The sequence below is a fragment of the Phymastichus coffea genome, unplaced genomic scaffold (genome assembly GCF_024137745.1).
Source record: "Phymastichus coffea isolate CEN01 unplaced genomic scaffold, Cenicafe_Pcof_1.1 PCOF00045, whole genome shotgun sequence".
Taxonomy (NCBI): Eukaryota; Metazoa; Arthropoda; class Insecta; order Hymenoptera; family Eulophidae; genus Phymastichus; species Phymastichus coffea.
In genome coordinates, this window is record NW_026706856.1 from 2,105,802 (window position 1) to 2,131,289 (window position 25,488).

The window sequence follows — 25,488 nt, forward strand, 5'->3', positions numbered from 1 at the left end:
TTTTAATAGCGGAAAACATCAATGGAATTTCGTTGACTTTTAGCAAGACTTTTTGAGGAATATGTCGCGTAAATTGCACGGCTAGTTTTATTGAAATTTGTCGATGTTGCGATTCCAATGAAAAAGAATGGTCGAGTTGGTCATTAAAAAAATTGACAAACAAAAGAAAGAGCAGGTCGGACAGGGAAAATCCGGAGACGCGTATAAGGCTTAATCTAATAAGAAGTTGACGGCTCATTAATCCATGAGGCGCGCAATACGCGTAATAACGATCATAAATACGCGCAGCCAGCGCGCACACAGAGGCTTGGCAAAGGTCCTCGCGCGGCTGGCAACGGGCTTTCCAAACTTTGGCCTAACTATTTAATAAATCCGACTACAAGCGAAGTACGCAGCCCTCGCCGCGCGCCGAGCAGCTTACCCCTCGCGCCGGCGGCGGCGGCGGCGGCGGCGGCGGCGCATGAGCAGCAGCGTCGGCCGCCATGTTGGCGGGCGCGCGGCTCCCATTGGCCCGGGGCCGCGGCGCAGCCTCGGCAGTGGTTGGCCGCGGCCGAGCGGGCCACGCCCGGGCGCGGCGCCTCCTCCCACCCGGCGCTGCCGCCGCCGCCGCCGCCGCCGCCGCCGCCGGGCTCGCCGTGTGCGTGCGTACCTGTGTGCCCGCGGCTGCGGCTGGCGCGACCAAGTGCTCGCCCACCCTTGGCTCGGGCCGTCGCGGCTCATTCGCTCGCGCGCCGCCGCCGCCGCCAGTCGCTACTGCCTCCGCGGGGGTGGACAGCTCGCCCGCTCGCACCTCTCGGCCGCCACTCAGCGACAGAGCCACGTGTTCTCCTTGTGCCATGAGTGCGGTTCGTTCTCCTCCCGGACATGCAGTGCCACGGACACTGAGTGCGTGAACGCGCCCGCCTCGCTGCCCGGCACACCACGCTCCGCTCGCGGCACCGGTCCCACGCTTCGCCTCGGCCTCTTCGGGAAGAGGGCAGTCCGATGATCTCGGTGTCCACGAGCAGCACGGCGACCATGGACTCGCAGCAACAGCTGGACCAGGAGGGCGCCACGGCCAACGGTGACAAGCTCAGTCCCAAGCCGGCGAGCAGCACGCCCAGGCACAGCATCGACGCTATCCTCGGACTCGCCAATCGCAAGAGGAAACACCAAGAATTGAAGGACCAAGGCGACTCTCAGGATCTCACCGGTTAGCATTCTCATTTTTTTACTGTCGGTTCGCCTGATTTTACGTCGTGGTCAATCCCATCTCGTCATTTCTTTACATTTCTTCGGCGTACACTTGAACGACGCCAGGGATTCATTCCAATGCCCATTCTTTTTTAACTTTACTCATTGTCTAAGGATTAGCGCGAGAATGACCGCTAAAATAGTCTCGCGAAACCGAAGGAACAATAATCGTGAATTTCACGAAAGCGCATACGCTACACGCTAATATGTACAATGCTATTTTTATTACCAATGTATGTGCCATCAAAATGGCATAGCCCAATTTACATTAAAAAACAATTTTTATTTCACAATCATGTGTCATAGATTTTGCACAGCTCATCGTCACGCAAAACAGATCGAGGATAGGATAAATAAAACTTAAAAGCCAAAGAGGCTTGAACCCATTGAAAATCGCCGCCGACGATTTGGCGAATAATCCTCGCGGAGCACGAGGCGAAAAGCAGCAGCCGTAATAATAATTGGTCGCCGGCCCGTTCACCTTGATGTGCCAGACGCGATTAGCCGTCGCGCGCGGCTCTCGGAACGTAATGTTATTTTGGCGGGCCGAAGAGGAGCGACTCGCGTTCCTAATTGGCCGAATGATCGGCCACCGACTTGAGGTCTGCCGCCTTTGCATAAGCAACGCCAGTAAACGAATTGATCAAGGCCGTTGTTTTCACGGATGCTTGGGAGCAACAGTTTATCAATGCCTTTGCGAAGCGTTTAATACCCAATCCGCGGGGTTGGGAAGGGTGTGTGGGGGGGAGGCAGATGTGGATTGGATTAGTCTAATCAATAACGGAATACAACGTATGTCCGCTGTATCGGCGACGGTACAACGGCCTTTCGAATAAAATATGCAATACAGGCGATTCGTTTTCAAAAATTAATTTGAGATTACGATTAATTTTAGGATTGGTTTTTAAGGAATGTTTCAGTACTGCGCAAGTATCGGAGTTGATGTAAAAGATGATCATTCGTGATATTTACAAGCAATTAGCCGCTTTTGCTTATGTCATTGACTGACACAATAAAAATTAGTTTGATTAAATTTAATTTTGACAAGTGAGTCCGATAATTTGCCAACACCATTAACCTCACTGACGCCCGATTGTTATCTACTCGTAAAAAATGTAGTTTGACGAAAAATTTGCATATAGCGCGAAGAGAAGCGCGTGCAGCTTCGAATCCAGGTCGTAATCGCAGAGCCAGGAAAACGAATGATAATAAAATAATCTGGCGGGCAGGGGCAACGTGCAAAATGAAAAGTTGGGGGCACAGACGAAAGACGTAGAAACGGCGCGAGCGAGAGCTGCACACTCGGGCCGAGCATGGGCGGGTGTAATTGGCTGCGCCGGATGGCGCGTAATTGGAAAATCGTTAGTATCGGCCGCGGATCTCACGTGTCGTCGGCCAAGTAATTTGTATCGCGCACACTACCGCGATACCGGGTGCAGTGCCGGCGCGCGCTACTTTCCCGGCAGCGCCGCTGGCGGACGCAATAAACGTCGGATCAATTAAGATGGTCGTCCGATAAGTCTCGATAATTGGGCGCATTCAATTTTCGATCGCGTACGCGAGTGCTCGATTCGATTCCACGGCGCGATTACGCGGCCTGGCTGGAGTGCGCGCCGTGCCGTCTATGATGCAGACGCTCGGGGAGCGGAAAGAGCGGATCGCGAGCTCCGCGGCGGGCGGCCGGGCGGACCGCTCGCGCATTCGCAGCAATCTTGTCGCGGCTAATCGAATTATCGCGAATTACGATAGCGCGAGCGAGCCGGCCAATCGAGGCGACGGATGAGCGCCGGCAGTCGGAAAATAAAGCGAAAGGAGGATCGAGCCGAATAGAGGTTGGCTCGAGACGGGGGAAGAAAAGAGAAGAGGAAGAAAGGAGGAGGAGGAGGAGGATGCGAGCGTCTTAAGTCAGTGGCATCTTAAGAGCTGAATTGACGTGTCTACTAATGGATCAAGCCGTCTCTCTCGTTTTTCGGACTCGCACGTGGAGAGGCAGACCTGCTGTGCCTACGGGTTCGTTTTGTGCGCGCGCGAGCGTCCTTGTCAATCAGTCGCAATTAAGAGCCGCGTGTTGAGACGCACGGCAGCTGCCGAGAGGATGCGTCGCCGTGTGCGCCTTTCATTAGGAACCGACTGTCCTTCGGCTTGTCTTGAGTTGATCGCCAAATGATTTGTCGTACAAGAACGGCTATAAAGCGCTAAGTGGCTAATGAATTTAAATTGCCACCCATTAATACTGATACACTCACAATTATGGTAATGCGAGGCTAGTTTACCCTTAAATTCGTTATCAATACACGGTAATCCATGTGTAGCCAGTGAAAATAACCCCCTCGACTATTCAATCTTTCTTCGAAGAAAGCCAAGTTTATCTGATCGGGCGAAACAGCCATTAAAGTCCGCAAGAACACGTATTTCCTCACGCGATTTTTACGAGTCTTTCCAACATTTATTTCACATTACAGATCATTCCAAACGGATCGCAAATATTTCATTCAAATTCTGGCACATTTACGTAACGCCAGTCGCAACGCAAAACTGCCGTGATTCAATCGAGACTCGCGTGCACGCGAAACACACATTGGCAGCGCGTACGCGCGTCGTCGTTCACTTCTTTCAATACCTTAATAGCTTGAATAAGATCGAAAGCCACGCAAAATTATGCCGCAACAAACGCTCGAAAGCTTAATAAAGCCGATTAAAAAATTATGTAAATCAGTCGCTGTTATCGGTCACGACAATCGCGGCAGCTCGAATTATTCAATTTTCTCGGAGCAGCGCGTCCAGCCTGAAAAAGCCTGAAAAAGGAAGAAAAAAAAAACAAGCTCGCGCGAGTCGCCGAAACGAGCGAACTCGTTTAAAAGCACTGGCTGTTGTAAAAGGGGCCTCAGCTCGCCTTTGTTACGGGGAGTAATTGCCGATCGCGTGACATACGCCGCCACCGCCCAATTGCTCACGGTAATTCCGCGCCAATTTACCTCTGATTCGACTCCGTGTACTTGCGCTTGTTGTGTTTTTTTCGCGCGTTTTCCCGCGGCTTTTTTTCTTCTCGGCTCTGTCGTTTCACGTGCGATTTTGCTGGATTCGCAATTTCACAGAGCGAGCTGATAGCTCGTTCGAACGGGAGGTTGGCGCATCGTACCCACAGTATTATGACTCTGCAGTCGAGTGACGCGAGTTTCATTGATTGTTCCGTTAGAGATAGAGCAAACTATTTCTGCGCGACTCTGATTTGTTGACTTGTAGTTGATGAATCGATGGAAAAAAGAGCGTTTGCCACTGCGCCTATACCATCCGCATTGCGTATGCATCGAATAATATTACAATGAGATTCAGTCAAATATCAAATCTCGAGGGCAAAATGCAATTTTCGCATGGTACAAAGTGATATGAAAAGGAGATTTGATGTAATTACGAGAACAATTTTGAAGAGGTTCGCGCCTATTTAGCTCGATGCGCGATTGTGTATCTGTATATGTATGCGTCCCCAAATGAAAACGTTATTGAATTGATGGCACATCTGTTCGGTTATGACTGGCAACGTAGATGAAGTCGGCGTATGATTGAGTTACAGCGTCGGCGTGATTTTTAAAAGCCATTACACGATCATCCGAACGGAGGACAAAGGCGCGCGAAAAACGGTTGTTGCAACAATGACGCGGCCGAGCGTTGCAAGGTCCGAGGTACGAAGTCGAGAGAAAGGAAGGCGCGCGGTATCGGGATAGGGCCTCGGATTCGCCGACCCACGCTCAAATCGATCCGTCGGATAGGCATCCGCGCGCGCGCGCGCGTACAGGCTGACGTGTCGCCGTGAGTGACTTTCCGGGGGTTTCATCGCCCGGCCGGGCTAATCGAGTTCCGGTGGAAGGAGGAGAGAGGCCGATTCTTCGTGTCGGTAATCGAGAGCGAATTAGAGGCAGTTGCGCGCTGCGCTAATTGTACACAGGTGTCGGATTGATCGTGCTCGGGTGTACCGGGGCGCTCTGGCGCACACGTATACGCTCGCGAGTGGTGGCGCGCACAGGCGCACGGGGACGCGCGCGCAGCGGCGCGATCGATAAGGCCCGACGAGCGGCGAGGGCGCGCGCTCGACGCCGCTCGTCCGCTCGTCCGCTCGTCCGCTCGTCCGCGGCGAGGGCCGGCGGGCGCCCGCCGAGGCGTCGTCGCCCGGTCGCTCGGGCGCAAATACAAAGCGTCTCGGGAGCGCGCCAACTTGATCAACGCAAAGTGGGCTGCCGTGCGATCGATCCTCGCGTGCATTAATGATGTCGGGACGAGCAGGTCGGGAGCAGACAGCGAGGGCGCGGGCCGTCGGCCTCGCCGAACACGGATCGAGGCGCGCTCATTAGCCACTCGGCGCGGGCGCGCGCGCGCCCAATAAAAACCAATGTGTAACGGCCGGCACTTCAAACGAAACCTCGATAAAGGTCGCGAGCGGAAGGAAAGTGCCGGCTCGCCGGCCGCAACGGGCGAGCGCGCGCGTGGCGCGGAGGGGGCGTCGCGGCGCGGCCGCGGGGGGCTCTCGGCGGGCAAGGATCGACGACACGGTCCGAGCGGGATCGGGCAGCATCGGCGCCGATTAGCCGCATTAATAGCCCGCGTCCGTGCGTCCCAATGGCACCCACGCTTGCCTCATCCCTCTGCTCGTTTCCGGAGGAGAGGACTGCTTCGCTGACTCGCCGTTCGCAACACGGCCAGTCTACGTGTCGCCCCCGAGCGCAGCAACCACCAGCGAAGAAAATAAAGAAGCCGTCGCGGAGCGTCGACCGAGCGATCGGTCAAAAGTCGGCGTCGCGCGCGAGGCGTTCTCGAGCAAAAAAGTATACGAGTACGATGGCTCGAAGCAGATAAGCCAATAAAGCTCGCGCACGCCAGCACGAGCAATTAAATTATTAAGCGTCGCCGATAACGGCGCTGCACGCGCGTGGGAAGGGAGGATAAAAGAAAAAGAAAAAAAAAACGCGATCGCTGCCCCCTTAGCCAGTTACGCAGAGTAAAGAACCTAACGAGTTTTGCGAAAAAATAGCCCTCTAATTGAATTGATAAGCGCGAGGCGAAGCGTTATTTTTTGCTGGCCGAGGTGTAGCTATGCAAATTGCTCTCGCGCTCGCCTTCGCCGAGATTAAGCCGTGGCGAGTATACGGGTTAACGATTCGTTCATTTATCAGCGGCTGCGTAAGCCCCTCGGCGAGTCTCTCGCTAGGGACTCGTCGCAAACGTCGAAACGACGAATGGCGTTTTGGAGCGGCCACCTCGTCCGGCTTCGAAAGCTCGCAGAATTGATGAGGATCCGCGGTAAGCCATGGATAGATTCACGAAGGCGGGCGAGAAAAAGAGGCGTGAGAAGTGCAGCGACCTCGGAGCCCGTGTGCGCGCGCGCGCGCGCGAAACTTTATACCCGAAGGCGCGCGAGAACTCGATGACAGCTTAAGAGCCTTGGCCCGCGAGCTCTTAAGAGGATAATTTTTTTCTTCGCCCTTTGAGAATTCCATGATTTCTCTGCCGCGCCGCGAATAATCGTCCGAAACGCGATCCATCCGCGAAAGCCCACGGCGTCGCGACTCCTAGCATCCGCACTGTATTTACTTCGTTCGCGAAGGGATCCTTCGAGAGAAACTTGGCTCGACGGATGCTTCGATTCTCTTCACTGGCGCATAATTTTATTCGTCGCGTGGAAACTCGAAAACTGGTTATTAGAATTTGTGCGATAGGCGAGCTTAATCCCGCATGTTTCGATTATGATTTGTAAGAGGAAACTCTATCTGATTAATATCCTGTTATAATCTTTGAAAACAAGCTTCGTTTGAAATGTGTTGCTTCGTGTGTCAATCTTGTTACCTAATTCCAATAGAGTGAAAACTAACACGGAAGGTTTTCTGATCCAGAAAAATATACGGATGTCTGTCTCAATTGTATTCAATAAAATTTTGTTTGCTCGCGCGCTAAGTTTCAGCGCGATAGTGCAACAGCTCTTAGCGCCGAGACAAGCACATTTAGCAGTAATCCAAAGTAAACTTTTGCGCGACCGCCGTACCTCAACGGCACCGATAAGATATAGTTTGGAGTTGTATTTACGAAACGCGTTGCCTGTCTAATCTACAATGAACGTACACAACGAAAAGGCCAAACACAGGAGAGAGAAAAGCAGATGCTAAGAGGGGACAAATAAGGCGAGAGATAGAGATGGAGATCCCTGTGTCTCATTGCGTCGCTTCGAGAAGACCAATTCCATAATCCTCTTTGGTCGGCGAGCTAAGTCCAACAACACAGGGGCGCGCGCGCGCGCAGACAAACGCTTCGTCTTTCTATTTCCTCCTGCGACGCTTACGTCGCTCTTTTTTTCGTCTCCATTCGCGCGGCGCACTCTTGGCCCTTCGTCATTTCGCTTCACGCTACTTACGGACAAATTAGATTTCGAATCGAGAGCACTCGGCCTTTTCTTCTGGCCGTGTGCGGATCAGCGCACGCTTATTTTCAATGGAGCTAACGAATGCGAAGTGCTACTGCAGGCACTCGGTTGGACTCTGCATCGAATCTCGCGTATGGCATTTTTTTTAAATATTGACGCGAGCCAAATAAGCGATGGTGCAGAACGGATGAAAAGGAATTAAAAGGCATACTTCGCAGGAGACTCGCGTCACGGGCTTTTTATATACGATTGAAACGGCAACGCGCAGGTGCGACGGCAGCAATAATGACAGTGCCGAAGCGAACGGGGGAACGGGGGAACGGGGGAAGGTGGAAAGCAACTGAAAATAGCGAAAATGAAACGGAGCCGGGGGCGCCTCGCCTCGGCCGAGTGCGAATCGCAGCCGGTTGTAAAAGGACGGAAGCCAGTCGAAGGAGGTGCCGCCGAGGCCCTGCCGACGAATTTAATACCGAGTCGCAGTCGCAGTCGCAGTCGCAGTCGCAGTCGCAGTCGCTCGGGAAACAGGAGGAGAAAGAAATTACTTAGCGCAAGCAATTTGCTTGGCCGTCCGTTATGCTCGCGGGCCCCGCGCGCTCAGCGAATTTCAGCCGATCGAAGCGCGAGCGCTGCGCCCGACGATTAATAAGCTGTCAGCCTAGCTTCATCCGTTAATCTCGCTCTATACTGCGCTGCGCCCGCCTGCCTCCACTACTTAGTCACATTTTTACTCTCATTTTTGACCCCCTCCGCTCGCTCCGCCTTAATGCTATTAGTGCTACTCTTGCTTTTATCCTCTCCCTTTGCCGACTCCTCGTCGATCTTGACTTTTTTAATTACTCGCTTGCGCCGCTCTGTCAGCGCGCTTACAGCGTCAATTGAGCGCTTCATCGATTGGCCTCCGATCGAATTAGCCGCCAACGCGCCGACGCAGGCGGCGACTTTGCGCTAATTCGATTGCGTTCGGTTGACAAACGAGCGTTTCCGTTTGGCCCGACGAGCGCGAGTTCACGCCGAGAATGACTTTAAAAGAACAACGCTGGCTGCGTGCGCCGCTAAAAGCCATCGGCTAATTGCTCGTCGGCTATTGCTCCTCGCGAGAACGACGGAAGGCGGGGAGGCAAGTTCAGCGGAGGGTTTTCCTTTTTACTCGTTGTGCTCGCCTCTCGCGCAGCTCGTTACACACGGCTGGAGGCGGCAACGCGAACGCGAGAGCGGAGGCTTAATCGACGGAGGCGATTATCTTTCTCTCTGTTATCTTAATTCGTCGGCCGGCCCGGGATCGCGCCCCGTCTCACTTTTCGCGCCTCCCTTCCACTTGGCCTTTTTCTCTCTTCTTCTCCTTTCGGTCAATTTCACTCGTCGGATTCGCGCGTGTTTTCTTCAAGGCTCTCGGCTTAAGCAATCGAGCGACAGCCATATTTTTTCCCTTCCGTCGCGCTTCCACGGCTGCTCCGGAGACTAATCATGCTAATCCAACGAATGCCATCTCCAAATCGAAAACATTCTCGCGTTTTCGGCTCGTCATCGTATCGACCGACTACGATCTGACGTAACGCGTCAAATCGATCATTCAATCTACGGCCGTTCGGCGATCCTCGGCGATTTAATGAATTTTCGACGATTCACGAAGATACACGACAACGAAAAAAACATCCTCGTCAAAGAGACAGAAAAAAAGCGAAGCGAGGATCGAATCGGAATCCGATCGAAAAAGGAGAGAGCGAGAGAAAAGAAAGTCGAGCAGTGCGCGGAGCTGCAACAACAGCCTCTGTCGAACATGACGAAGAATCAAAAGTCGTGCGCACTCAAGACACTTCGTTTATCGACGATCGGATCCATTAAGAAGTTGGTCTCGCGCCGACTCACGCCCTCCCTCGCCCACGAGAACGAAAAAAAACGTCCATTATCCTATCTTGACGGCTCGATCTCTCCTAAGTAGCTACAAAGGAAGACTAAAGCGTTCGCGGCTCCCACGTCGGCCAGTCCGCCGTCGGACATTCGGTAGCGGAGAGAGCTAATTGCGACCGACTAATTTGTTGCTCGCTTTTCTTCCCCTCCCACGATCCTTTGTTGAGAAACTGCCCGAGCTGTCAATTCTTATAAACGTGCATCAAGATGCCTTGCCGTAATGCCAGTTTTCGGTCCATCGTACTCGGCTGGGTCATCCCGTTAGGCTCTCGACGTGCAGCGATGGTCTCGCGTTGCCGCACCCTTGCGGACAAACGCGTTTCAATGGCACACGTCCGCGTAGAAACTGGATTAAACAAGAACAAAAAGGAAAACGGCGAGCGCGCAACGTCGACCTCGTAAATGCTCGATGCGAGTTTGATCGCGGTTCGCGGCACAAGTCGCACCCCTGCTAATTAACGCAGCTCGCGCGACGCGCACGCGTAGACGCAGGTGGTACCTCCAGGTACCGCTAACGTTCTATGCTCGCTCGCTCTTTCGCCGGCGCACGGCCATTAGTCACTGCGGCGATAGTAACTTTGCGCGGTCACCCTCGCGCACGCACACAGAGGCGCGAGCGCCGCGAAAAGAAACAAGCTCGAGAATCAATTTTCAACGCGGACAAAGTGTGTGGGCGCGCGCGGCTCTTTCCGGCGTTGTCGCGCGTTTACAGAGCCGGCGCCGGCGAGTTTCGATTCCCGGCCGGTGAATTTCAATTTGCGCGCCCCCCGCCCGAGCCCCGCTATGCTAATTCCGGCGATCGCACGTGAGCGCTTTATCCACAGCGTCGCCGGCGAGATTAACGATTGCGGTTGATTATTTCGTATAAGCGGATAACGATCGCGCTTGGTAGGCGCGGTCGTTGGATTCGATTCGCGTCCGAGTCGCGACGAGGTCATTAGCGCGGAGAGCGCGGACGTTCCGAATTCGGTTAATTCGGCGAGGCTTGGCGAGACTCGTTGCGCTCGCGAAACAGCGCGGCCGAGCGAAAGCCATCACGGGAGCGGGAGCTTGCCGCGAGGCACGAGTGCGGCGCACAACGCTCGACCGTAATTGATTGTTGTTGATAATTAAGCGGCAGAGGCGCGCCAATGAGAGCCGGGCCAAGGCGGAGTTATTAGGCTGATGGTTAGCCTCTCTCTCCCGGCGAAACTTGAGCCCGCGCGCTGCACGCGCTCCCTCGAGCCTGATTACCTCCCCACAATTCGATCTGATGCAGTGCGCGCGCGACGCTCTCCGGAGAGAGACGGAGACACAGAGCCGGTTAATTGTGCAGCTAATGAGAATCCGAGAGCGACAATTCGATGCCCCTGGGCTTCCGCTCGGCCGACGACGAGGTGTGCGTCGACCAACGCGAGATTTCGAGATTCCATTGGCCGGTGCTTCGTGAATTTTCGCTCGACCGACCTTCGCCCGCCGCGTTGTTCTTTCGGACCGTGGCGCGAGCCTGCCAATCGCGAGAGCCGATCTCGAGGCCGCGCTTTCCGCTGACGGCGCGGACGTTGTAATTTGCAGCCAGGCTACCGAGTACAGCGCTGAATTTGAGTTGCAGGCGACAACAACTGCAGTTCGATAAGCGGCAACAGCGACGAGGAATGTCCGAGTAACAAGAAGAAGCACCGACGCAACAGGACGACCTTCACGACCTATCAGTTGCACGAGCTCGAACGAGCCTTCGAGAAGTCTCATTACCCGGACGTTTACTCGCGCGAGGAGCTCGCCATGAAGGTTAATCTTCCCGAAGTTCGCGTGCAGGTTGGTAATCAACTTCCATGTGCACAATTACTTGGCTGAGACTTTATCGGAAATATGCTATTTATTAACTGTTTTTCTTTGGCCACGGCGTCAATATTGCTCCGGAGTATTAGCTCTCAATCTGAATGAAAAGGCGAACTGAATTGCGACTAAAGTACGACTAAAGTACGGCGATCGCCAATTTGACAAAATTAAAAATAAAATGTAGCGGTACAAAGACGCAAAATGAGTTGTAGTACGGTGACCCTCAAAGCCACTTGGTGCTGCCGAGCAGAGCACAGGTGTGGCAGATACAGCCAAAGCGACCAGTGACCGACGGATAACGACCGGATCTACCCTTGAGCGTCTTTCCTCGATCGTATCTCGTATATATAGTTATCTCTGCCTCTTGCAACTCGAAAAATGAAAGCCATCCAGAGGTGAATTTCAAAAAAACCACATTTTGTTTTGGCGCGCACACGAAAGCCGCGACGACAGCGAGCCTTGCCGATGATTAAGCGGGCCTTATCGAAATCGTTGAGGACGCCGAGGCGACGTTCGCAAAGCTTTCGAAGAGCAGCCTTGTCTCGCGGATGACCGAGCGAGAGCGATGATGTAAAAATCTCGAGCGCGGCGCGCGACTGCGTGGTTCGGTCGTCGGCCGTGTGGCTGAACGGCGTCGTTTCCGCGCAAACAATCGTCGCAGGACTCGAGCGATGTATTAAACCAAATTGAATTAATTATGTGCGTGACAGCGATAAAAGCCCGGCTGACGCGCATCGACCGCGCGCACGCTATGCCGTACTATTTGCCCCCCTTTCCTCGTGTGCAGCTTGCTCTCTCTCTCTCTCTCTCTCTCTTGCTCTCTGGCCGATCGCCCAAACTCACTTCAAACGTCAAATTAACTTATTCACCGGCCAGCCGGCCGCCCGTGTGCGTAGCTTGCTTTGACTCTTGCTCAGGTGTTCATTGATTGTTCTATTTGCCCGCGTACCAGAGCTACAATCGCCAGACTCGCTTGCTCATTGCCGGAACATGCCAGTTTTTATGCTCGACTGGAATCAGTTCACTTACCGACCGTTGATCCCATCCAAACAATTCAGCTGTACCGCGCACTTCGGCTTCCGATCAATTCTGCTCGATGTGCCAGTCGGCAGCGGTAGTTTGACACATGCCATTTGTCGACGTGCCCACGGTAAGGGTGATAAACTGATGGGACGTTCAATAGAACTAAGCATGCAATCACCATGTACCGAATGCGAATAAATACAAAATAAATGAGATTCAGTCGGAATTAACCGGCAAACTGATTAAAAGTGCGATACAATATTGGCGCAAATGAGCTTTGAACGAGTGACAAGTGCGTTTCCCATTCCACCGCGCGCCGAGCAATCATGGAAAGGTCCGCGCGAAAATCCCAATTAAAATGTTTAATAGTGTCGCCCAGTCGACTTTTACCAATTTGCCGTAGAGGCAAAGTTTTTCTTTCTGTCTTTTTTTTTTTTTTTTTTTTGCGGTCGCGATCTAATCCTTTAAGCCTATTAGAACGGAGGAATAAAAAAAAGCCGGAGGAGAGCGGGTATTCCGTCGGGACATGCGGCGCAAAGTCGGCGCAAATCCTCGGCAGCGCGGCCTCCGCGTTGTTACGGCAGCGCGCGAGGGCTTTGTCATCTTTTAATTGATCGGATTATTGAAACACGGGCGCTAATCAATCTCCTTTTCCCGTAATGAATCGTGCTGCGTTTTTTTTTTATTTCGCCTCTCCTCCAAGCTACGGCGGGAGCTCTTTATTAACTTGGATTTTATCGGTACGGCTAATTAATTTTTCCATGGCGCAAATTAAATTGCTTTTTTGCGCAGTAGAGGATGCGATTGGAGCTCGAGTGGTTCGTTGTGTATTTTTTGTGAACTGGTTTGCCGAACTTGTTGGATGCGCCATATGGCAACGGAACGACATTTAACAACTACTTTGAGTTGATTGAAACATTTAGACCGACGGTTGAATATCTGGACACAAACACATTGTTCGTACTCGCAAATTGGTAGGAGAGAATGGAACAGGAATAATTGAAAGAAAACATCGAAATATAACAGGGAAAAATATCTTATTACAGCGGCAATCACAGCTGCACATAAAAGAGAAAGAAAGGAAAGATGAGAAATCCGACAGGAATAATCCGGCTAGTAATGGAAAGGCCCTTGGGTATACATATACATGTCCGCGTAATTCGTAGCGCCAACGTCTGTCAAGCGTCACACATTCAATTTTCAGCGGCGGGCCGACGTTTGCGCGCGCTGTGGCAGCCGTGCATGCGATGCGTGCGTGGCGCGTTTGGCCGTCCGTCGGGTAAGTCGCAATGACCGCCTATCGGCATTACGCTCGATCGCCCGAGTACTTGCCCCTCTCAATTAATGCTGCGAAACACAGGGGCTTTTCAGTGCGCTTTCTAATTGCAATTGCGTTTGGCGCACCTCCCCCGCTATTTCTCTCGTTTGAAGGCCGTAGCTGCGATTTCCATTGACTTTTCGGCGTTAACGATAAATTTGAGCCGATAGTTCGCGCGCGAGTCTGCGAAGTCGCTAAAAATTCAATTTTCTCTTTCCTATATAAAAATCTGATGACTTGTAGCGTAAAGTCATTTTATTCGTAATCTCATTGGCTGAATGTAGTCACGTGCGTTCTGTTATGAGTGAAGTGCTACTAAGTTCTAGACAAAAGAGTTTTATATCGATTGATACTCAATCAATTAAATGAATAAAAATAAGTTTAACAATTTTTAGGTATTGAAAAGACAATAAAACCCACATTTTCTCACCGGCCTAACCTTGAATTAAATACGAAAAAGGAATCTTAATGCAGTCCAATTACATTTATTTATAAAACACATACATTTATTGAATATCTGTATCGTATAGTTTAGCTTTGAATAAATATCAACAATGAAGAGAATATGAAATGCTATAAATTGTTTTCGATACATCTAGTACCGTTGATCTATTGAGAAAAATTTGTGGAATTCAATTGACAAATTTAAATGAACCCTCTGAATGATTACGAATGAATAATTGAGAAAAAAAACAGTTGAAAAGCAGTTAAAATAACTTATCTGTTAATGGAGATATCCTACGAAAAGCTTGAAACCATAAACCAATATTTACTTTAAAACGACGGTTTTAATTATTTGAAAAAGAAAAAAAGCTATATAGTTAAAAATCTAAAAATCTCTTACGTTATTCGGTTTAAGATTATTATTATATAATGTGATTGGATTTGTATTTTTTATTTCCCAAGAAAAGTTAATATCGACATTTGGTAAGCGTTTCAAAACATACAATTGTTTCATGTTTGTAGTGTATTTTAGAATTTTTTTTATTTCTCTTATAATAATTTCATTTTGATTCAAGCATGAAACTGAATATTACTGAATTAAAGCAAGAGATGAGCGAGCGAAGCGCGCTCGACGACACTGGTGTAGGCAAAGATAAAACAATAACCAAGCTCTTGCGCGACGGGTGACAGTACCACTCCTGGGCAGAGTGTAAGTAAAACCCGACTTGTAGAAGAGATCGAACCCAGGTTAGGCCAACTCTGCGCGAGATACTTCCACTAGCCTGTAGATATCGACTCGATCATGACGCGTAGGTCGTAAATTGAATCACTATGAGAACATAGCTTAACATATTTCGCGCGATACTGTTGATACTAACCTCGGCATGTGTTAGTCTTAGTGGTCTTATATAGCAACGGTCATTAGATTCAGCCACTCGCGAGACGTAATGTTCATCTAATGGATTTAGGCCGAAACTCCTTAATTCATACTTTTTCGATTACTTATAAGTGTAAAACTTGGAATACACGTGATATTATTCAATTTACCAACTATCGGCTGTTGTATAAAAATCAATGTACACCGTGTCTAATTTTATAAACAACGCGTCGCTTCTCGTGCAAGTAGGTGGGTTTAGAAAAATATCACACAGAAAAGCAACAAATAATCAATAACCAAATTGAAATATCACTCGTCCAAATTGCTATCTTTACCGAGGTAACAGTGCCATCGAGATTCCCTTGAAACCGGCGGCTGAGCGGCTCTAATCTTATCTCGATTGCCCGGTCGCCGCGTAGGTATACACTTTCCGACGCCCGCGTTAATCAATGGTCGTGTGCGTAGGCGTATAATTCCGCGGTGTAGCACCTCGATTATTCAACTGTGGCAAGTGTCCCTACCACGTGAAACGGGACCAAGAAAGGGGGAGGGGGGGGGGGTGTCACGCGAGAGCCGGAACTGCAAAGAGCGAAGGCAAAAAGAACGAAATAAAAAAGAGCGAAATAAAATGAAAAAGAACGAGAGAGAAAGCGCGGGTAGCTATATTGCGGCTCGTGCGAAGGCTAATTCGACGCGGCTGTTTGCCTCCCTAATCGATATCACGCGAGAACACGCGCCGATTGTTTCCCGCTCGTTCGCTCAACTAGTCGGCGTAATTTGGCTAGTTCCGCTCCGCCGGAACGTTTGCTTTTGTGCTTCGCGCTGAAACGAAAGTCACCGCGCCCGTTGTTTGCGTTTTTTTTTTTTGTTTTTGTTTTATTTTCGACTGCGCGCTCGCTCACGGCTTTCGATCCATGCGATTTCTGCCAAAACTGACACTTCTCGAGCGCACGTAGCGTGGCGCGTGTTGGGTAGCGAGCCAAAGCACAAGAAAACTTGAAAAATATTCCTGAGCAACGCTAATATTTCAAAAGCGACGTTTGAAATGTTTTAGAAATTCGTCAGGAGTGAAAGATGCGCGCGCGATCGCGTCGAGAGCTTATCGATGTCGAGTGTAATGAGACGAATGCGCGCAACCGATCCAGCAATGTCTGCCATCGTGGCAGCCGCAATGCGAGTTCGGAAAAAGCTCTTCGTAGCTGTTACACCTTCGTTTTCTATCTCGAGGAACTGGCTTTTTTGAGAAATATGTGCAGTGGCAAGGACGAACCCTGCAACGAGATGCAGGAAAATGTCGCTAATCTAAATAATTGGACAATTAGTAAGACTGGCACACACTCGTACACACATGTCGCGCGACAAAATCGGTCTCATCGGACGAGCGACCGAGTGGGTATCTGCAGCCACGAAAGTCAGAGCGCAAAAAGAATCCGTCAGCGGTGGTGTGTACAGTGCAGCCGATAGTTGTTTTCAAACCGAGAAAATTGACGTTTAAAACTAAACCGACCAAACGAGATATAGCGGCGAGAGCGCGGAGCAGAGCGAGGGAGGGAAAAAAAATAGAGATGGAGTTCAGTCGCTCTCGTGCCAACATAATGAAACGAGCGGCCAAGAGCAAAAACGTTTTCACGTAGCGGCCACAGCAGCAGCAGCAGCAGCGGCAGCTGGCGACGAAAGGGGGCCAGAAAAGCTCGCTTAATTTGAACGGCGATTAAAAGTTTCCATCTACAAAACCGCGGAGGCCATTTCCGCAGCTCTGTCTCTCTCTCTCTCTCTCTCTCTCTGCGATCGACACAGTAATATAAAACGGCAGATTGATTTTTCGTGGCGAGTCGGCTAATTCGCCGAGTGGCAATTCCCTCTGTAATTCACGTTCGCTGTCTCTCTCTCTGGCGTATATTGCGCGCCAAGTTTTTTTTTTGTTCTAGTTCGCCCACTCGCTCGCGCGCTCTTTTTTCCAGAGTAACTGCTTTCAATTAACGGGCTTTGGGAAAAAGTTTCGGGCGTTGATTGCTCCGCGATACTTCTCTTTTGTCTTCTCTGTGAGAGAGTGTTAATGGACTTTTGTTGATTCAATTCCAAGTGGATGAATCGATTGATTATGCTGTTAGCGAGTATTAGAATCGTTCTTTTATTTTCCTTCTGGAGATAATAATCCGGAGGGTTGTATCGGTGAACTTGATACGCGGACAGGCGCTGGGATCCAGGAAGCAATAGAGAGTATAGGTGTTCGCGCGAATGATCGTTTTCGTGATGAGACAACCGTTGCAAGCACATTACCTTGTAATAAAATCCGATCGATATCCAGTTCGAGAATTCGCCTTGGAACGACTGCGAGAGCTGTCGGCGTGAATAATGGAATAAGCATATCGCGATAGACCGGCAGTTCGGCCCGGAGATAAACAAGAAAATGAGCGGCGTCAAATGGTAATTCGGTAGGGCGGCACTCGCTCCTCTTTTCGATTTCTAATTCCGCCGACGAGAGTCTTATCCGACAGCGTGCGGCGATGTCGGTGAGGACACGGCGGCGCAGCCATCGGAATAAACAGCCGATGCGATGGGGGGCATTCACGACACCCCCGACGAATTGTTTCGTGCCATTTTGATATTATTTACCGCGGCGTTGCCCGTGGCGACGCGCGGCTACGACACGCGGCTCTTGAGCTTCCTCGGCGCGTAAGCCGCGAGGCAGCTGTCACCCAGACTGAGCCGGAAAAATATATTTTCTGATACGCTTACTTGATACGCCTAATTGCTCGACTCGCGGCCTGACTGCGTGCGTACGCACACGCTTGGACGAGTGAATAATAGGGGCTTGATTTGTTTCGGGGTTATAGAGCCGAATTTCCATGCCGTTCAACGCGTTCGATTATACCCAGGCTCAGTGCCAGTATTCTCTCCTTTTTTCGGGCCGCTTTCGTGTCTCCGATCCCTTCTCGGAGAGCGGGGGGAGGGTGCATTTATTTGCCGCCGCAGCCGCCGCCGCCGCCTGACACTTCGGCAATAGCTCGGCCCGTAAATGTAAGTACGCGTAAACGCTCGACTCGGACAATCAAGCGATTATTGCCTATTGAATTGTAATGCGACTACAACGCGCCGGCTAGCATCAGTGCCACGCTGGTTTTCGTCACGTTTCTTCGCGAATTCCCGATTTCCGTGTGCCGACGAACGACGAGTGGATCGCGATGTGCTCTCGGTGGGAAAATGCATCGAGCGACGAGTCGGTACGTCCGTATGTGCGTCGCGTCGCAGGGAACGACGAGAGGAGCCCGTTATCGGAGACGAACGAGGGCGCATCACGCGAGCAGAAGCGGAAGTTAAATTACAGTGCGAGTATCCAGCACAAGACGCCGTCGACATCGGTGAAAAGTGCGGACAAACAACGGTTGTCGTGAGAGAGCTATCGGCCGAATCTAAATATAGCGCGGGGAGAGCAGCGGCTCGGCCGAGGGTAGGAAAGAAACGAGAGCGGGAGCCCTTGAAAAGAATAATGGGCCGGCCGAGCAAGTGTTGTCGCGCTGGCTGAAAGAAAGCGATAGGCCGCGCGCACGCACACGCGCACGCGAGAGCGTCGCTCGGGATCGCTCGGGATTAGCCGATCCCCTCGGCGGCGTCCTCTTGGCCGATCGGCCTCGCAGGACGCGGCCGCGCTTCGCCGCTCGCCCGACGGTAATCGGCGAGTAAGCGGCGCGCGGGCGTCGCGGCGGCTACCGCGGCCCGCGCGGCTTTCACGCCCTATAAGTCAAATCGATATTTCATCTGCGCCGCCGGAGAAGGGCGGCCGCACTGCCGCGTGCGAGTCGACGATTTGCTGCGGATCGCTCCATTAACCGGCGATACATTATTTCCTCCTTCCGTTTGTCTCGCCGACGCCTCGCGTCATTCATTATCGCAGGCTGCGTCGTTGAGTTTCACGGGCCGTGGCTTTGTTCCACAGCTGCGCTGCCGTTGAACGTCGTCGCAGTGGACACCTTTTTTCGGCATCAATTTTCAACCAGCGCGACGAGGGCAGCGTTTACTTGGCCGGCGATCGAAGCTGCCGTTCAAACGTGGCGCCATCTCGGAAGAGTCTATGCAGATTTCTCGCTCCTTCTTGGCAGTCTTCGCGACGAATGCGAACAGCAGTACCGTCGAGCTCGCCGGCCCATCAAAATCGGAACGCTCGCTAAGTCTGCCGAGACTGGCGCGGCACGTTCGGCTAGCGAAGAAAATCCGCGCTCGTTCCAAGCCAAACGAAGACGTCGGGGGGGGGGGGGGGGGGGGGCGCGAGTGAAACGCCAAGCCACCCCGAAAGGAAGAGCGAGGGAGGAAGCGGTAAAAGCCGCAAAGCTTGCCAGGCGTTAAACAAGATAATGGCGCGGGCGAAAAGCGAGAGCAAGGCGTGGAGAGGCGGCCGCGGTGCGTGCAGCTGCGCGCGAAAAGGAAGGAGAAACGGGAAAAGTAGCCGGGGCGTGACGTGGCGTCGGCGCCCCTCGCACCCGCGCTCTGTCGCGCGAAAAGTCGCGACGGAGAAAAAGTGGCCGCGGCCTCTTTCCACTCACGGACGCGGCTTCGGCTAGCCGTGCTCCTGCCGCGTCCCCGGATCCCGTGTGCCAAGTTTCCGTCGCGGAAAATGCCGCGCAAAGCGACTGCTAACTGCTTTCGATCGCCGCTCGCCGGCTCGGCTGCAGCAACTCGCGCGGGGGACGCGCGACCAGTTGCGCCCGCGCGCGCGCGCTAGTCCAGGCATCGCCTAACGAGTAGTTGTAATGATTAAAGTTTGGTACGGGGAGGCAAACTGCTTCGGGTGTTGCGTGTCGCGGCGACTGACTTTGGGCTCCGGTTCGCCTCAAAGGGGTGGCGGCGCGACGCGCTCCGCATCCTCCTTCTCCTCGCGCGCTATTAATTGCATTTCGGCCTGAATGCAAATTGTTCGAAATTGAGCGAGGGCGACTATTTGGCAAACTCCATTACGCGCGGGCCGACGCATGCGCGCGCCGCACCTCGCTCTTCGTCTTCCCTCGGAGGCTGCGCGCCACGCACTTTTCTGGACGCGCGTCGGCCGCGGTTGTCACGGGAGGACGACGTGCCCCTCCCTCTCCGGTGCCGCGCCGCGCGGCTTTATCGCAGCACCTGCGGGGAGAGAGGAAATTCGATCGGACGATTGATTCGTCGTCTTTCTGCGGCTTGCCTTGCCGATTTTAATGCAATGATGATCCGGAGAGCTCGAAGGAAAGTTTATCGGATCAGAGCGGAGGAGCAAATGTAATCGAGTCGAGGTAGAAATACGACGAGGATAAAATAAAACTCGAGCTCTCGATTGATAAGCCGTACGTTGCCGAGAGGTTGCCGACGCGATTCCCAATTCGCAATTCTGCGGGGCAGAGATTTAATCGGTTTCCATGAACGTCCGATCGAGCAGCCCACGGGCGGCGAGCGGCTGACGGGAAGTCGGGTTCGACAGGTTGAATCTGGCGAGAGGGAGCCGAGGTGAAAAAGACAGCGCAACTATGAAAATGGAAGGCGTGAGAACAGCAATAAAGTCCCTGGCCGCGTGAATAGTGGCACTTGTCTTGATCGCACTCGAAAGCGTTACATTGTTCGTTCGTTCCTTTTGTACGCGAAGCGCGGTCAGCCTACAAAGCCGGCGGATTCTCCTCTCCCGAGCCGTCGAGGCCTTTTCCCAAAACGACGGAATCGGGCGCTCGAAGCCCAGCCACCCCCGGGCATCGGTCCCGCATCGAAGCGTGTTGGCAGCTAATTCGAGCTGAATGAGAGAGCCGGAGAGACGGAGGGGCGTCCTTGCGCTCGATTAGAAAGCGATTTCCTCCTTTTTCACGAGAAGGGGTTAAGGTTACACGTTGCGCACGAGTAACGCGCCGCGAGGAAGCGAGGAATCGGCTCGTCCGCGCGGCTGTGTTCTGCGGCTCAATTAAGTACTCTTCGGGCCGGGGGCGCTCCGGAGAGAGAAAGAGGGGCTTCCCCCGTCTCCCGAGCATCAATCATCGAGCAACCCTTTTTCTCGAGGACCCCCTCGATTCGCAGCCAGCCAAGTGTTGTGTGTGCTCCGCCGGCACAAAAACACTTCGTTTGGCAGATTAGCTGTTAAACGCCCGGCCCCGGCGCGGCGATCCGCGTTTTCGCGCAAAAGTCGCCGCGGCGCGCCCCCACAACGAGCACACAATGCCGACTGTTGGCGAATTCGCCAGGCCGAACAATGCCCTAGTTTTCGGCATCTCGCCTAGCCTACAGTCCGCTAATAAAGCGACTCTATTCAATTGTTTCCTCGGGATCCCTAGATAATCACTTTCGCGCGCTAATTGTTTGCGTTTTTTGTCGCTCACCTCTCGACTCCCGCGCTAATCGAGCGCATTTGGCCTTGCGCCTTTGTGCCGCGATTTCTATGTGCGATCGCTTTCTTCTTCCGACGGCGACATATGTTGGCTTCGGTCGCGAAATCCAGGAATCCGCGAGGATCCCAGAGCCGGGCGACGAGGAGCGACGAGGAGCGACGAGGAGCGACGAGGAGCGAGGGCGCCGAAGTAGGCCGCGTCCGTGGGCAATTCCCACGGGAGCACGACTAGACCAATAAGCGGCCGTTTAATAAGCATGCCTCGGTTATTAAGAGAAAGCGCGCGTCTACGAAGAAATCCTTTGGCGCATAATATATCCGGCACGCACGCCGCCGCGGCGACGAATCAAAGGGGACGCGACCCACGGCATCTTAATAATATTCCGCGTCAAGAGCGAGCGCCTGGTGGGGATGAAGTCCCGGACCAATTAACAATTAGCCGGCGGTCCCTGTAATCGAATTACCGGGGCCCATTCTGTCGGGCCCGCGTACAAACCTATTGGGTTTCCACGGCGCCCCAATACCGAGTCAGCGCGTTGCTCGGCCGGGCCCGGGCCTCGTTCCCCGGCCAGATCGAATTGCGCTCGCTCGCTCGCTCGCTCGCTCGCTACCCGGGCGCACGCCAGATCCTTTACAAAGCTTGCGCCCTTTCAGCGACGGACCTTTCCGCCTGTGTCATCGCCGTGAAAATATATCCGTTTCACAAAAGTTCCACCGTTCGGCCTCGCTCTCCCTCCCTCTCCCTCTCGCCCCTCGCCCCTCGCCGCGCAAGTCTCCGGCTCGCCTCTTCCTTTGCTCTTTTCCTGCTCGCGGGATGCGCCCACGGATGACTGAGGCTCGTCTTACTCTCCGATCCAACTGTTTATCTGTTTGTCAGTCTCCTTTCTACGATTCTGCTTTTTGAAAAACACGCGTAAGCGGCTATCATTGAACGCGAGCGCTCCTTTTTCTTCACAGCCCTCGTAACGTTGCAGCGTCCTTTATCCGCTTTGCCTCGCCGTATGCTATTGCTTTTTCCGGCATTTCTCGTGCGGAACAGCGCAACGTGCATTTGAGAAATCAGGAAAAGATCGACGTCTCGCGACCCATACCGAAGTCGAGGTATTTCAAGTCCAGCGCATAAATCAGGCTGCAGCCTGACTGGCTGAAATCCTCAATTACCGAACTGGCTTCGAAAGCTAATAGGGTGATATTATTACGCACCGATGTCAGTACCTCGACAAGGTAAATGGCGTCTGCGCGAGTGGGATTAGTAACACTAAACTCGAGTGAGTCGCCCCCCCCCCCCCCCGTCCTCGCATCTGGAAGATTCCGCCAGTCGATATGTGTAAGCGCGCTTCTTTTTCTTTTTCTGGCCGCTCTCTAGTCACGAGAGTCCCACGAGGATATTTTCCGCGTCCGTGACGTCGACGCGAGCCTCGCGTGCTCTCTTTTTGCTCTTTTCTTGGCGCTTGCAGCGTTCGATCGGTACAGAGTCGTCTCTGCTCTTCGGTTGGACTTTTACCCGACCTCCCGAACACTGCGCCAGAGGCCTGATCGTAGTTGAACGTCGAAAAAAGCAAAGGCAAGCGCCAACTGCTCGGAGTAGTCGCTATACGCAGAGCTACTGCCGAATGTCCGGTCATCGCGTAGTACCACCGCGATCGTACGATCGACTCGTCGGCAATATCCATTTACGCGCGTAGCCGTAATCAAAAGCTTGTCTCGTGCAGTGAATCAGAAGGGCAACTCGAATTACCGAGCAACGGCACAATGGGTAGTCCGAGGCAGAGGCGAAACGTCGTCCGCCCCGATCGAAGACGCAGAGGGAAGGACGAAGGTCCGTCGCGGAGCGAAGACGAGCATCCGAAGATGCAGCGCCGGGATGGGATTGTCAAATAGCGGTAGCCGCGGCGGCGTCAGACGCAGGAGGAGGGCGGTGCCGCCCTTGTGTTTGCGCGAAGCCCGACTATTAATTCGGTTCCCAGGGCGGCGACACATCACAGGAAGATGCCGAGCGAGGGATCCCGGACGCGCGCACAAAGAGCTCACAGCTAATGGAAACAGAAGCTTGCCGCGCGCGACCGAATAACGAGCTAATAACCTTGCGATTTGTTTGCGCGCGCTCTCTACCGTTGGCGCCCGCTCGAGGCCCGACTCGCGAGCACTTTTTTCCGGCCGCGCTCGTCACCGCCGCTAACTTTTTCGATTAGCGCTCGCCGTGGAAGCGGAAAGCGCGAAGCTCGCGCAGCTAATTAATCCCGATGCGCGACACGCGTCGTGCAGAAAAGGGCGGCCTGCGCCGGAGGCTACGCGATTGAAAACATTCGTCGGACACAGCGCGAACAGAGAGAGAGAGAGAGAGAAGCGGAATGCCTCGGGGGCATCGGATCAAGCTCGGGGCGGCTGGCTGACAGCGCCGGGCTGTCCCAGCAAGTTAATAATCATCAAAAGTCGGAGTGTTTGTCGAGGGCGGACCCGCGCACGCGGCCTTTGTGCACGCGCGCACATGCCCGGGCGGCTTGCTCTTGACGCTAATACGACTCCGCCGAGCTTTATTACGAGTTATTAGAGAGCAGCGTGCGGCTAAAGTCGTTATTGCCGTGCAGCTCCTCGCACTCCGCGCCCGAGAGTCATTGTCGCGATGGTTATTAGACCGCGCGCTCGCGCATTCTGCTTGGCCGCTTTTCCGGGTTGCGTTTCGCGCGACGACGTAGCGCATCCCGGCGGAAGCAAACTAACGACAATGAGAAGGGCATAGCTCGTTGCGAGTCCAGCGTGTCGTTAGCCCGCGCGCACGAGTACACACGGGCGTGAAAGCGCAACCGCGTAATACACGCATTGTCGTACGCGAGAGAGATCCCGCGTGCACGCGCAACTGCGCGCGACGCGCGCATTGTGACGATGAGTAGCGCAGCCGAGGCTGTCAAAATACTTGCGGCTCCGCCTTTCGAGGCTAATTCGCCGAGAGAATCGCTATCCGAGGACTCTCCATTCTCCTCTGCAACGCGGACACCTTGAGAGAAAAAGGAGTGACGAGCCGCGTGGATCCGTTGTTCGGGCGTCGCATTAGCATTGTGCGCGGTGTCGCGCCCGTGGGGCGTTCGAGTTGTTCGAGGGTGATTACGCGCGCATCGGAGCTTTCCGAGTTTTTTTTTCTCGTCTCTTTTTTGGCGGGCTGCGTTTGGTGCGCCGACGCAGAGCAGAGGTAATCGCGCACCTTTTAGCGGGGCCGATCTCTAACGCGATTTACAACGCGTTCACGAAAACGGGCCATTGTCGGGCGCGGAGCGAGGAATCAGGAATCCGAAGCGCCGATGCGTTGCCGCGAACTTGGCGCGAGCCTGCGCGACGGACGCAGGCCAGGCTTTGGAAGGACGAGAGAAGCCTCGTCGAGGCTGCACGCTCGCGCGTCGTCGAGAACGAGGAAAGGGAAGGGAAGGGGCACGGGAAGCTGGGAAAACCGAGAGCAATCCAGGAGAGCGAGAGAGAGACGAGCGAGCGCCCGGTGGTGGGGGCATCGAATTTGCGGAGCCGACAGTTTGACATGCCGGGGGGGACGACGGCACGGAGAGGGGCTGGATCGAGCCCATGCGAGCGTGCGTCTAAAAAAGCACGGGCGAATAATGGACTGCAACCCTCTCTCTTGGCGCGCTCTCCTGGATTCCGGACGCGAAAAACGCCTGCCCCCCATGCATATGCATGACGATTAGCGCAGTCGCCGGCTAAACGTCTCGATTCCCGAAGAGCGCGCACCCTCCCAAATAAAAGACGAGTCGATGTGTGTATTCGCTTGCGCGCGCCCTCAAAGAGACTGCACGCGCACTGCGCCAAGCTCTCTTGACTCTCGACGCTCGGCGAACGTGCTATTGCAAATCTGTCCGCTCTGTCACGCCCCGACTCGCCGTCCTCCTGCCGTGGACTTGTCGCGCTGAACGCTACGCGCGTACTCTTCCCGTCGCTTCGAGACGAATTAAGAGAGCGCGGCGAGAGCGGACGATAACGGCCGTCGGTTGGATGCCCGTGGCGTCGCTGTCGAGGTGGCGAGCGGAGGACTGATACGAGAAGGGAACGCGAGAGCGCGGCGGCTAGCTGCTGATCCGTCTCGAGCGGACGAGCCGCCGGGCTTCCCAATGGAGATCGAGCACTCG

The 25,488-nt window shown here is 53.4% G+C and overlaps 1 protein-coding gene across 1 annotated transcript in view; it reads left to right on the plus strand.

Annotated features, from left to right (window-relative positions):
* The first annotated feature begins 665 nt into the window (after window positions 1–665).
* Window positions 666–25,488, plus strand: part of LOC131664732 (retinal homeobox protein Rx1-like) — a 30,011-nt gene continuing 5,188 nt past the window's right edge. The window contains exons 1-2 of the mRNA XM_058936048.1: window positions 666–1,192; window positions 11,139–11,341. Of these exons, the coding sequence (XP_058792031.1) occupies window positions 985–1,192; window positions 11,139–11,341 (411 nt within the window). The 5' untranslated portion in view covers window positions 666–984. The remainder of the gene's footprint in view (window positions 1,193–11,138; window positions 11,342–25,488) is intronic.